This window comes from Cornus florida, unplaced genomic scaffold, assembly GCF_030987335.1.
Source record: "Cornus florida cultivar Cherokee Brave unplaced genomic scaffold, ASM3098733v1 CherokeeBrave_3.0.0_Hap2_Chr05, whole genome shotgun sequence".
Lineage (NCBI taxonomy): Eukaryota > Viridiplantae > Streptophyta > Magnoliopsida > Cornales > Cornaceae > Cornus > Cornus florida.
Window position 1 is genome coordinate 8,033,014 of NW_026775575.1, and position 14,599 is coordinate 8,047,612.

General features: G+C 37.7%; 1 protein-coding gene across 3 annotated transcripts in view; it reads right to left on the reverse strand.

The window, feature by feature from the left end:
• Positions 1–5,261: 5,261 nt before the first annotated feature.
• Positions 5,262–14,599, reverse strand: part of LOC132306101 (magnesium transporter MRS2-11, chloroplastic) — a 32,017-nt gene continuing 22,679 nt past the window's right edge. Inside the window, exons 12-14 of one of the 3 annotated variants that reach the window (XM_059803331.1) lie at positions 12,065–12,108; positions 11,844–11,958; positions 5,262–5,794 (exon numbers count right to left, since the gene is read on the reverse strand). In XM_059803331.1, the coding sequence (XP_059659314.1) occupies positions 11,863–11,958; positions 12,065–12,108 (140 nt within the window). In that variant the 3' untranslated portion in view covers positions 5,262–5,794; positions 11,844–11,862. Of the gene's footprint in view, positions 5,795–11,319; positions 11,542–11,843; positions 11,959–12,064; positions 12,109–14,599 lie in introns of those variants that run through there. The other 2 variants (XM_059803333.1, XM_059803332.1) reach the window with 2 other exon arrangements.

Here is a 14,599-nt window from a genome sequence, read left to right on the forward strand (position 1 = left end):
TGAGTCATGTCGTGTTGTAACGGGGGACACCTGTGAGTCATTTTGTGTTGTAACGGGGGACACCTGTGAGTCATGTCGTATTATTGTCTGTGAGTCATTTTGTGTTGTAACGGGGGACACCTATGAGTCATGTCGTATTGTTACCAATAAGTCGTGTGTGTGTTGTGTTATGTTGTAACGGGGGTTACCTGTAAGTCTGGTGTTGTAATGGGGGATAGTCTTATAACGGGAGATACCCGTGAGTTTTGTAAAAGGTGATACCTGTGAGTTTTGTAACGAGAGATACCTGTGAGATTGGGCAGACTCCTGTACACTATTGTGCTGGTTGTAACGGGGGATACCTATGAGATTGGGCGGATACCTGTACACTATTGTTCTAGTTTTGTGCAGTATCTGTTTCATCTATGCCAAGATGGTGGACATGTCCGCTAGTGTGGTTCTGGATTGGGGTGATGCTGATGATAGTTGGTGTGTGAACCCGTGGGGCAAGATATAATTCGAGATGTTTTGTATGTGTTTCATGTTCTAATGTTGTACCGGTTGTGATCATTATGTATTAAAGCAATAACGTATTTGTGTGACTATGTGTATTCCAGACAGTTGTATTGGATAATGATGTATATTTTATGAGTAGATGGGCTCTTATGTGTTAGTTTTATTAGTAGATTGATGACAAAAGGGTTTTTAGCCATGTTACTTTAAAGGTTATTGATGTGGTGGTCAACGTTACGTAGTTGTTTATATGAATGAAAGGTCTAAATTACCGCTTGTAAAGATTTTCTTTGGGCAGGATGGGACGCGATGTCCCCTTAACGTTTCAAGAAGGGGCACTATTTTATATTACGTATGGACGCTAGGTGTATGAGTTATAGATCGAGCTGTTTCACCTCCATATTGTTCCTTTTCCTTGGCATCTCGTATATAAGGTATCGATAAGCGCATGTTCAATTTCGTTACGGGAAAGGGATTTGTTTTCCCCTTCTTCTTGATTCGGTCCTGGCAAGGACTTTGTTGCTTGTGAGTTTCGTATCTCCATATAGAAGTTGTGTGTGTCAGTGGATGAAAGGACTTTATAGAGTTTCTCTTTTATTAGGGACCCCGAGTGAGGGTTTGATCTGAATCGTTCGACTAGTGATAAGTGCTCAAATGTTGCACATTTTAGCACCTAAGTTAGGGTATTTTAGTCCTTTCATCTATCTTACTTTCCTGTTTTAGTTCTAATTCTTGTTTTTGTCTATTTCAGGTCAATAAGGTTCAAACGGGCTAAAAACAGTCCATTAAGCCCTTTTTAGAGTCAAGTAGAAAATCCGAAAAAAGTTCAAAAAACTGCACTGGAGCATCCACGATCGATCGCAAATTCTTCACGATCGATCGTAGGCCACATCATCGTTCGCAGCCATGTCAGCATTGGATAAGGCCACCACATCATCGTTCATTCAAAGTCACGATCGATCGCAGTGTTCGCAGTGCCACGTCAGCACCAGCTCAACAGAGAAGATTGTCACTTGTCAAGATGAGACTGTCATGTCAGCTACAATCGATCACAAAAGTTCGCGATCGATTGCAAAATTCCACATCAATCGCAACTCTACTAGCAGTTAGCTGTTTTATTCCGGTTTCGCCCGAACTTCACCTACCAAGTGGCTGCGAGATTGAACCAATAAGAATCTCATTTCTGACTTGTTTAGCAAAGCAAAATGAACCATTTGTTGGGGGTTAGCTAATTTTAGATAGAGATCAACTTTAGACATTAGAAATTCTTTCTTTAGAATTAGGGTTCTTAGGAAAAAAAGAGGCAAAAACATCGAGATCTTGAGGATTTCTACCAAGAAGACCAAGAGAAAGAAGATAAAGCCATGTTTGGGAATTGCCCTTGAGGATTCCAATACCACATCTACCTCCTCCATGAGTGGCTAAACACCATCTTAGGGCTTGGAAGAGCTCTAGGCTTGTTCTCTAAACTCTTGTGCTTATAGCCACTTGATTCCCGAATATGCATAGTGTGAATTTCCCATAGTTTAGACAATTAACCATGTTATGAGGCTAGTGGTAAAGTTAATCCCTAAGTTCTTCTTCCCTTGATCTCAATACTTGTTAATTTAGTTTATTTTCAGTTTTATTGCAATTTAGAAGTAGAAAACAACAAAATCATCTTCTCTCAAATTAAATTAGGATTAATTTTATACTTAACAATCCACCATAATCCTCGAGGTTCGACACCCTCAACATAGCCCTATCCTATAAGGATTCGTTCTATTGCGAGTGGTTTTATCATTGAAAACATGCATCAACCGTAAGAGTAGATCTGTGCTGTAAACCTAGTTCATTGGTGACTGAATGATGGTTGTCTGCTCGCCCGATGTGGGTAAGTTCATGCCAACTAGCTCACCAAAAGTAAGTGCCAACTGGTTGACCGGAGCGAGTTCCGGCTCTGCCGTGGCCGGTGTAGTTGGGATTCTTTTACCGGATGCGTGGAGGGCATCCTCGAATTTTTCCATTTGAGTAAGCAGCTGGGCATTGATGTTATACATCGCTTGTAAGATGTAACCTACATCGAGTCTGTACTTTAATTTTACCGATGAATGAGATCTGGCGCTAGTGACTCCGATGGCAGATACGTTTATCTGTGCTGGTGGAAGGTGTGGCTCATCTAGATTCATCTTCTTGCTAGGATATCCCCAGCGGAGTCACCAAATGTATGTACCTGCTTTTTGAGTCAAACTAAGAATGAAATCATATCTAGGAATATCGCCAAAACAATGCAAAGAATACAGAAGAGTGGATTGAGGGAGAGAAAATCAACCCAATCTAGGGATTGAAAACGATGGTAGAGAAGAACGATGCCTGGAGCTTTGATAGAGCCCAATTCTTCACCCTTATCCTTTCTTTCAACCACCTCTTTATAACCCTAGGTCATCAAGATTGTATCCATTAGGCCTAATGATAAAGTGAGTCAGGGCTGATGAAGAGTACATCAAAGTCTTATCAGTTATGGCGATGTGCAAAGCTTCAGCTCAATCTAGCGACCTCAGTCCAAACCATCAGGTGAGAGCAGCAATTTTAGACCACCACCACCTGAGAATTTTCAGCGAGCCAAATTGAGAGCACAAATGTACAACGCCAATATATAACAGTTCCGATGAACCTCTGGTGATCTTCAGTTCCAGCCCATCAAAGACTAATGCAAATGGGCAAGGTGGAGTGGGAAGTATAATGATGGGCAAACGACATCACTAGGTTTTTTATGTCCTCTTCCGTCATTTCACAAAATAATGTATTTTAAAATTATTTGTAAATTGTAACGGTAAGGGTAATTTAGACAAACTCTATTTTAAATGTCTCAGAGGGATCTATTTGCACAAATTTAAAACTTTAGTGGTGTTTTCTGCACGTGTGGGGTGTGATATGCACTGTAAGCATACTACAGGGGTGTTTTCTGCACTTCACCCATATTTAATATTTATATAAGTTAGATCTAGAAACTCTTGGTAAAGTTAGCAATTTTGCACAAATGCTTCCCTTTAAAACGTGATAAAAAGGTAATTGAATTTGACAATAAAATATCTTTCCTCTTTGGTTCGAACAGACACAATTGGTTCTGTTTTAGACCACAACTGGTTGTATTTTTAATGAGAAGTATTTTCCACCTATGAAAAACATAACCGATTGTGTTCCAAGTGCAACTAGTTTTGTTTTTCCTGAGACTAAAAATAAGCTTGTTCTAATTCAAAAACATCCAACTCTCAATGTTAAAACATAACCCTAAGTAGGGATGTCAACAGGGCGGATTCAAGACGGGACACCCCTTTCCCAAACCCGTCCCACCAATTAAAATTTTTTCCCAAACTCGAATGGGGTGCTCCAAATCAGTTCGGGGCAAATCAGTTCGGGGTGGGTTCAGGGTGCCCTGTTATGCATATTTTTTTATAAAAAAAAAAGTAAATAAATAATTCAAATTTGAATAAATTTAAGATAAAATTTGTAAATGTTTAACAATAATAATAACAAAAATGTTGTTAAAATTTAAAATTATCATAAGAAATAAAAGAAAAATATAACTTATAGGTAATAAAAAATATTTATTTATTAGCTACAAATTAGGGATTATTACGTATAAATAGTGCTAATGACTCATATTTACCATTTGATGGAATCAAAGTCCCATAGTTTCAAAAAAATGAAAACATGAAAAAACACTGTTTACCCTCATTGAGGTACCACTTTTAAGCGCATAGGTATCGCTTTTTGTGCATGCAGGTACCACTTTTTGTTATCAAGTACCAAATTTTTTTGCTACACAAAATTGGTACCTAATGCACAAAAAGTGGTACCTATGTCATTAAAGTGGTACATTTATGTCCAAAACAAAGTGGTACCTGATGCACAAAAAGTGGTACATCAGTGCACAAAAAGTGGTACCTCAGTGAGGGTAATCAGTGTTTTTTCATGTCCACGTTAACATTTTAGTCAATTTTATTTTTTCGAAACTATGAAACTATTAAATGGTAAATATTAGTCATTAGCACCATTTACTAGCACCCAACCTCAGGCAACCGATACTGGTGTTTCAGGGAAAAAGAATATAGCCCATTCTATGATGGCCTAACCCACCAATTGAGTTGTGAACATTCTGCCAAAGCCACGGATTGCTATAACTTTGTATTTGAAAATTTAAATTATAATGACCAACAATGAAAAGAAAAAAAGAGTAATGCTACTGTAAGGTCAACCTCATCATTTTTTTTTTAATAATTTCTTAGCATTTTCTTTGTTTTTTTTACAAATATTGAGGGCCAAATCTAACCATTTGAAAGAGGATTGTATGAGAATTATATAATCAAAATTTTGTACTAAATTTCATTTCCATACGTCAAAGTTTGACACTTCTTTTTACCCTATTAATGTCGACCATCTAATTTTATTTTATAATATTTTGAATTGATTTGTTTTTTATGTAAGTGAGATCATTGTATTATTAGTAACACGATGATATAACTTACGTATTATTTTCTTTGCCCAAAGTATGTTAAAATGTATTTAAACCCATTCTACTAAGGACAGCAGGTTAAATTACATTCCTTTAGACTGAATATATGTATTTACACAATCCAAGGTTCCCATTCTCACGTTCCACATGCGCCCTCATTCACATTCTCACTCTATGTGACTTAAATTTTGCCACTTTCACATTTCAGCTCTCGAAATCGCTCCGACCCTCGCTTTATGTGACTTAGGTGCTATTTAATAACTCAATTCAGTGCTTAATTCTGAACATATTAAGTGCTTATTCAATTGAATTAAAATAAGATAAAATTTTAAGTGACAGAGACACCTCTTATCACTAAATGTTAAACACACTTCCCTAAACCCCGCGACTTGTAGGATGGTTTAGAACACACTTGAGATACACGTGATTCTATTACTACAAATTATTTGTGATCCCACCATCCACGTATTTTCTCTCCAAAATAGTCACTGATGCCTATAATTGTAGAGTAATAACCATTCCAACCGGCACTAGCCTTCTCTTCATGAATCATGAATGGCATACAGAGGAGCAGTAGCAACCCAATGAGGACGTTGAAGGGGATTGTGCTTCTCTTCTCCTTGCAATATTCAAAGTATAAAAATGATGAACACCCACTGTACTTCGCTACAATCTTGTAGGAGTAACTACAGCTCTGTTTATACATCTACATTTGTCCAACCATACAACAAAAGTAAACGCTATAATACAATATATTATGGTCCCTTGTGTGTTGGGTGTTGAATAATCCAAGATTTCTGGCATCACCTGTAATTAAATGCAAGAAATGAAAGAAAATGAATGTTTTATTGTGTGAGAAGGAGAGAGAATATGAACAAATAATAATAATAATAACAATCTCCTATTTATTTCCGAACTCGTTGACTAAGAAATAATACTAGAAATTGATATTTGAGGGGTTGACAAGCCCCACCCTTCTCCTTTCCCTTTTCCTTTCCTTGTTTATAAACCCAACACCAAATAATTTCTCCCTTTCTTTATCCTTTTCCTTCAAACTTCTACATTCATATTTAATTCTAAATTTATCACATAAGTTTGCTAACACTTCCACCAAGACTTGTATTAAATGCCCTTCCAAATGATTCTATTCGCAGCCCATCCAAAAAAGATGTATTCGTTGCGTTGAAATTCATGTTTTATTTTGTGACCGTAATTTCGGTCCCGTGATTAGTGGATCACATTTAATTAGATATTTTAATTTATTTTATTTTATTCCTTTATTGTAACCCTAATTGATAAATATAAATACAAGTGTCTTCACTCAATGAGAGGAAAGCAATTACACAATTTATTTTTTTATCATTTTGGTATCAGAGCCTTACACACTCCTCTCTTCAAACCACTGGCCGACACCACCCACCTCCCACCTCCACCCTCTTCCCTAACTTGGGAGTCTAGCCTACCTTCGAATCTCTTGGGAGTGTTTTCTCGTGTTTGAACCCCTCTTTCGGGGTATTTTTCAGTGAGTAGTTGTGATGTGCTGGGGTGATCTACCATTCTTTGATGATTTCGGGCTACTGGTGTGTTCAGTAGCATCTTCGTGAGCTTCGCGATTTTCTTGTTGGAGAAATTTGTAAAGTTTTCTGAGTTCTTTTTTGATGGGTGACTAGTGAAAAAAGTAAGGAGGTAGTTGTTTCTCAACATATTCCGGCTCGACGGGTTACAAGTGTGTTGTTGAATGGATGTAATTCTGCATCATGGTCTTGCTTCTTTCGGCTTTATCTTGGAGCGAAAGGGAAGATGAGTTGGATATTGGGAAAGGAAAAGAAACCTGGTGTTGATGATCCTAAATTTGCTACATGGGATATGGACAACTGCACGATTCTAAGATGGCTATTTAATTCTATGGAGAAGCAACTTTACAATATGTTCATGAACTATGACACGGTACACAATCTTTGGACTGCTTTGACTCAGATGTATGTGCATGCGCGCAATGATTCCTGAATCTTTGAGTTGTACAGGGAAATCCCGGGCAAACCAGGAACTTTTGGGATTATCTATGGCAGATTATTTTGGGTATTTACAATCTCGTTGGGAGGAGTTGGCTCCGTATGAACCCCTAAGTGATTTTCCACCAGACTTTGCCTCTATTGTTGTTAAGCGTTTAGATCATCAACATACCTACCAATTCTTGATGGGGTTCAAACCTGAATTCGAATCTCTTCGAACTCAGATTTTGAATTCATCACCCATACCATCTTTGTATGATGCTTTTGCGACTATTGATAGTGATGAGCACCGACGCCGCTTACTTCAGCCTATTCTGATCCATCTAGTGCAGGGGATCAAATGGCGTTTGTGGCTAATTCTGGGTCCCGTTCTATTGGCGGTAAAGTTGTTCGCCATCAGTGTGGAGAAATCGGACATATGAAAGCCCGTTGATTCAAGTTGCATCCTGAGTTGAAGCAAAAAAAAAATTCAGAAATCGGAATGGTCCTTCACGCACCCCCTCCCGCACCACTACTATTGCTGATGCTAGCCCTGGGCCAGTTATTAACTTCCCAGATGTCACTCAACTACAATCTCAGATTGGCCAACTTCAAGATCAGCTTAGTACTCTTGTTCAACGGCCTGCAGTGTTGGTGTGACTTCTCCTACCACCTCCACAACTACACTTGCCATAGGTAACTCCCACTTCTTTTCACGTTAAGAAAGGGAATCCTACATGTGTTCTTGACTTTGGCGCAAATGATCATATGACTGGTTAGTTATCAGTGTTTTCTGATGTTACCCCTGTTCACCAATCTGTTTTCCATGCAAACGGGTCCAAGTCTTATATACATCACAAGGGTAGTGTGCGTTTGTTTCCTGATATTAATTTATCATCTGTTTTTCATGTTCCCGGTTTTACCTTTAACCTCTTACCTGTAAGTCTTCTTGCAAAATCTCTTAACTATGCAGTAATTTTCTTTCCTGGTCATTGCATGTTACAGGACCTGGATTCAAGGAAGATTTTTTGCAGGGTATATGAGTGCGACGGGCTATACTACTTTGGCGATTCACCACCTTCTTCTTTCAGTCTTCAAGCATCTGTTTTACCTAATTCACTTTCTTTTGTTTTTTCTTTAAAAACATTGCAATTGTGGCATGCCGGTTTAGGACATACAAGTTTTCAGTACTTATGTTGGTTATTTCCTGAGTCAATAAAAGCTTGTAAGACTTCCAAATTTCATTGTGTGGTTTGTGAGCTTTATAAACATACTAGATCCAGTTATATTCCTCGTATGCATCGTGCTCCTGCTGCATTTGATTTAATACATTCTGATGTGTGGGGTCCTTCTCTCGTTACTACATTGTCTAGTTATCGGTACCATGTTATTTTTATTGATGATCATACTCGGTGTACATGGGTATATTTGCTTAAAAAGAAGTCTGAGATTCCTCATGTGTTTACTCAATTCCTCCAGTCAATAAAAAACCAATTCAATACGGTTGTCAAAAATATTCGATCAAATAATGGGCGTAAATACATTTCCAATGATTTTTGCTCTCACCTTAATGAAAAATTGTCACATCATGGATGTCGTTCAGTGCCTCCTACGAGGAATGAATGTACCAAAATATTTCTGGCATATAGCTGTTCTCACTGCCTGTTATCTGATCAATTGTACTCCCTTCAAATTCTTAAGCCCGACAATACTTTATTTTCCATTATCCCTCAAGTATTTGGGTGTACGTGGTTTGATCAAAATCGTAGTCCTACGCGTACCAAACTTGATGATAAAGTTGTTCAGTGTGTCTTTCTGGGTTATTCTTCTATGTCTAAAGGATATCGATGCAATAATCCTGTGTCTAAACATTTTTATCATTCTATGGATGTCACTTTTTGTGAGGAGAGACCCTTCTTTGGCCATTCTTCTCATGTGCAGGAACATGTCTATATATGTTGCTCCCACTGCAGAGCCTTTTCCTCTGGCTCGACCTCTTTCCTCTTTTTGAGCAGAATAATGTGCAGGAGCCTTCTACTCCTACTCTTCCCACTGAGCAGGCTCCTCCTCCTTTGTAGGTATATTCACGTCGCCCTCGCACTCAGGATCCAATGAAACTCCCTTGGATACAGGGACTTCCCCTCCTATCTCTGATGCACTTCCTCCTCGATATTCATCCTGTGTTCGAAAACGGGCTTGGTATGGTTTTTCCTGCAGTACTAATTATCCTATTTCCAAGTATGTGTCTTATCATACTCTTTCAGATTCTTATAAATCCTTTTTGGGTAAGCTCGATATTCCTCGATCCGTTTCATAGGCACTTTGTTATCCTGAATGGGTTGAGGCAATGAAAGTGGAAATGAATGCTCTTCAGAAAAATCAAACTTGGGAACTTGTCTCTTTACCTGTTGGGGCTAAAACAGTGGGGTGTAAGTGAAATAGTTGGTTGATGGATATATTGATCGGTACAAGGTGGTTGCTAAGGGATTTACTCAGATTCCGGGGCAGGACTTTAATGCTACCTTTGCTCCAGTTGCTAAGTTAACAATTGTTCGCCTTCTAGTGTCAATGGCATCTTCTCATTCTTGGCCTATCCATCAACTGGACGTCAAAAATGCTTTTCTTAATGGAAATTTACAGGAGACCTTCTATATGAATTCGCCACCAGGGTTTCGAGCTGAGGGGGAGTATTTGGGTAAGGTTTGTCGGTTGCAGAAGTCTCTTTATGGGCTAAAACAATCTCCTAGAGCTTGGTTTCGTTGTTTTAGTGTTGTTATGGGAATGAACTTTACACAGTGTCACAGTGATCATACGTGCTTTGTTCGGAGACACATGAATGGTAGATGTATTATTATCTCAGTATATATAGATGATGTTATCATCACTGGATATGATGCCCTCCGGAATTGCTCATGTTAAGAAGGATTTGGGTCAGTTCTTTGATATAAAAGATTTGGGTCCCTTGATTTTCTTGGCATAGAGGTTGCTCCGTCAAGTCATGGCATATCTTTATCTCAGCGTAAGTATGCTATGGATCTTCTTCGGGAAACAGGAATGATGGGGTATAGACCTGCCTCTACTCCTATGGATCCGAATATTAAACTTTCTGATGAATCTGGTGACTTGCTTCCTGATCCCTCTATGTATCAACGTTTGGTTAGTCGTCTCATTTACTTGACGAATACCAGGCCAGATTTGACTTTTACAGTTAGTGTTGTGAGTCAATTTATGCATGCTCCGTGTTCGTCACATTTAGATGCAGTTTACCATATCTTGAGATATCTCAAGACTTGTCCTGGCCTTGGCTTATTTTATGCATCGGGTAGTCAATCTGGAGAGTCATGTTTTACAGATGCAGATTATGCAAGATCTAAAACAGACAGGCGTTCTACTTCTGGATTTTGTACTTTCTCTGGCAGTCATCTTATATCATGGAAAAGTAAGAAGCAAGCAGTAGTGTCTAGGTCATCTGCTGAGGCTGAATATCGTGCTATGGCACTGGGCATGTATGAACTTCTATAGTTTCAATCTCTTGGGCTTCGCTGTGGAAGATTCTTCTAAATTGTTTTGTGATAATAAGTCTGCTATCATGCTTTGCTTCCAATTCTGTTCTCCATGAGAGCTCTAAACACATTGAAATTGCAGATGGTCTAAACAATAAGTCTGTTATCATGCTTGTTTCCGATTATGTTACCATATCTTGAGATATCTCAAGACTTGTCCTGGCCTTGGCTTATTTTATGCATCGGGTAGTCAATCTGGAGTGTCATGTTTTACAGATGCAGATTATGCAGGATCTAAAACAGACAGGCGTTCTGGATTTTGTACTTTCTATGGCAGTCAATTTATATCATGGAAAAGTAAGAAGCAAGCAGTAGTATCTAGGTCATCCGTTGAGGCTGAATATCGTGCTCTGGCACTGGGCACGTATGAACTTCTATGGCTTCAATCTCTTGGGCTTCGCTGTGGAAGATTCTTCTAAATTGTTTTGTTTAAGTCTACCATCATGCTTGGTTCCGATTATGTTCTCCGTGAGAGGTCTAAACACATTGAAGTTGATATTCACTTCTTTTGGGAAAAAGTTCAGTCTGGTGCTATTGTTCCAGTGTTTGTTCATTTGTCTGATTAAACAGCCGATATGTTTACTAAGTCAGTGGGGCCATCTCTACTTCAGTCCTCAATTGGCAAGCTAGGTCTGATTGACATCTTTGTTCCAGCTTAAGGGGGAGTGTTGAAATTCATGTTTTATTTTGTCTCCGTAATTCCAGGTCCCGTGATTAGTGGATCACTATCAATTAGAGATTTTAATTTATTTTATTCCATTATTGTAACGCTAATTGATAAATATAAATACAAGTGTCTGCACTCAATGAGAGGAAAGTAATTACACAATTTATTTTTTTATCTTTTCATTATAATAGCAAAAAGTCTTCCAAGTCAACAGCAATATAATTGCCTTCCAAACACTTCCAAAATGACTTCCGCAATTCCACTCTTTTGAAATCAGTGTTACACTCACATTGTAACCCAATATACTTGTGCAAGTACAAGAGTCATATCTGTCTGCATAAAAAGTTGTGTCAAGAAAGAATAGAGAGGATTATTTGAGGGCTAATGAAAAAAATCTGGGTTGATCTGACTCACGCTCTTGCTAAGTAATAAGGAGTCTTAAACCACTAAGTACTAAGATAAATTGCCAATGGACCTTAACTTCTCTACCTCTTTTTCATTTCCTGTTTTATTGTATTTTATTTACGAGGTCCATGTCTCCTTACTACCAACATGACTGGATGAAAGAATAACTAAGTTAAAATGCTTAACAAAGGCAGTAGCAAATTCTTGGCCAGAGGATAGATGTCACTTACACTTGAATCACTCTGAAGCTTATAATATCTTCCTAACCCTGAGGTATGAGTACATAAGAAAAAAAGCCACCACTGCGCCGAAAATAATTCCTGCTGTTGTCAGCCAAAATGCGAACTACATAAAGCCAAACAAAGAAATAGTGATAACATGACCATGTGAATATCACCCAGACAAGAACAGAGAATGTGCATTGTGTATCTAGAGATCCAAGAGGAAATACCACACGTTCTTCAAGATAGGACTTCAAGTTCATGCCAAATATACCTGTAGTCAGCAAAATAACAAGCTCTTGACATGGGCTAAAGCATGAAAACATTCATATCTCACTGAGATTTTCTATGCACTATATTAGTTGTCCCATGGATATGATGAAATCTAATTTCTACTTAATTAGGATTTAGGAATTCCAAGAAATGGCAAAATGTACTTCCAATATGTTACTTTCCTTCTTGCTCTTGTCTTTGTTGTGTCAAATACATATTTGTTCAGTGCATCTTATTTGTTTTGTAATTTACTTCCTTGAAAATCATCAAAAGGTTACCCAACTCAATGTACTCAACCATATATACATAGGCAACTAGAATAAAACCTAATCAAACACTACTATGAAATTAAACCCCAAAATAAGAATAAGCCTAAATTTTAGAAATCCCAAAAGGAAATAAAGATAAATATTTAATCCTTCTTCAAAAGTAGAGGTGAATCAGATGTGGTCCGTGCATTAGAGTCACATCTTGTTCTCCACCACATACCATGATTGCCATGCACACCAAATTTCAAGTTGATCGAAGCTACCCAATTAATAGACTCATGTTTCTTTCCAAAAAAAACAGGAAGTTAAAAGTAGAACTTTAGTTTGACAAGAGACTGTATGAGTCCCATTCGCTAATTAATGTGATATTTGATATACACTACAAGCATGATGATGAAATGAAATCCAATGGTGAGTTTGGAAAATGATGATTCCTTCAAAAAGTTACTAAAAAGTGTAATGATAACATTTCTTGCCTCATGTATACTTTCTTGTTGTAATCTGATCTTTCCTTTCTAACATTTTATCTATCATACATAAATACCATATCATATCGTATACCCTGCCAAGCCGAGCAAGACAGCCCAAATGTAATTTAATCCACACTTTTTAGCACGTGTATAAAATATGTATTCAGACATTACATATACATGCTTAAAACATGTATTCAGACATTAGATATACATGCTCTTCACCATAATATCTACAATACCCTGCAAAGTTAGAAAAGAAATACAAGATAGAAGGAATAGAAGTGTAAAGGCTTGAATAAGGCTGAAACTCTGATTCACCACTCTGGTATTTATATACTAAAAAGAACACATGTTAATATTACAAGAAAGGAAGCTGAACAAAATCATTACATATTCTATTCTATGCCTAGACATATGCGTAAATAAAGTCAAATCTCATTATATGGACTCTTTAGCATATAAATACATCATCTATCTCTAACCCTAGAGAAGATTGATTACTTCAATTGGAAAACAAGCTTTTTATCTTTTACATGAACATTGAACCTTTAGAGAAATTTGATTGTTTATCTTTGAGAGCACACTCTTAAAAACAAGAGTAATTTAGGGTGATGTTCGTATACTGATCAAGACGGAATCTTCAACGTCATATTACAGAGAAATTCAGATTTGAAGGAAGAGGAGGTTTTGATTACACTTTAAATGAGTCAAAGCATTCAAGAGTGTTTGTTGACATACTAGCAACCCTTCTACAAGGATCAAGGAGTAAGCCTGAAATCTAGTACATTTGGACGGGGGTGTTGCGAAACCAGAGAGACATTACTTGGTAAAGCGAAGTGGGTGTGAGCCTGAGTCAAAGTCCATTGTACTTCGCTTCAACACTAATAAATCGTTTCACTCGAGACGGCGAAAGTCTGTGTGGTTTTTGTTGTCAGGACCTTATTTGTTAGTACTTATATAATTTTAAGGCTTATGTGTAATTTCTGAAACTTCTTATTATAAATAAAATGTGGTGGAAGGATGAAAGAATTCTTTCATTTATAAATAGAATGTGGCGAGGCCTCGAAAAAAAAAATTTGGACCTGTTTTTTATCTATTGCAATCTCGATTGGTTTTTTTTTTTTTTTTGTGTTAGCGGAGTGGCTTTTTCTTCGTCGTTTGCAATTCTGGTATACTCTATTTTGTTGCTTTCTAGGTTTGTGTGGTAAATGTGTCGTCGCTTTTTTATGCATATCAGAAGACGGTAATCTTTCTAGTTGAAGTTTGTGTGTTAGAGAGGTGGTTCTCTACGTACTTTGTTGCTATTTTGTTTGTGAGGATTGTATACCCAGAAACTACTTGATAAAATGTCTGGCTTAGAGGTGACTTCAAAAGAAGTTGGGTCTCCTCCTAGTTTAACTCCAGTATTAAGAGGTAGTAGTGATCACCATCCAGGCCTTTGTATTACGGCTGTTAGGCTGGATGAGACAAACTATATGGTGTGAGCTCAATCTGCTCATATGCATATCACTGGTCATAGGATGATTGACCATATCGAAGGGACTGTCACGTATCCCTCCAATAGTGATCCTAAATTCAAAGAGTGAAGTGCAAATAATGCACTAGTTATGACGTGGTTGTTGCAGTCAATGCAACCACAAATCAGCAAAGGGTTTCTATTTGTAAAAACAGCTAAAGAGCTATGGACGGCTGTGGAAGAGACGTATTCTTTGGTTGGTAATTTTGCAAAACTGTATGAACTCCAACAACA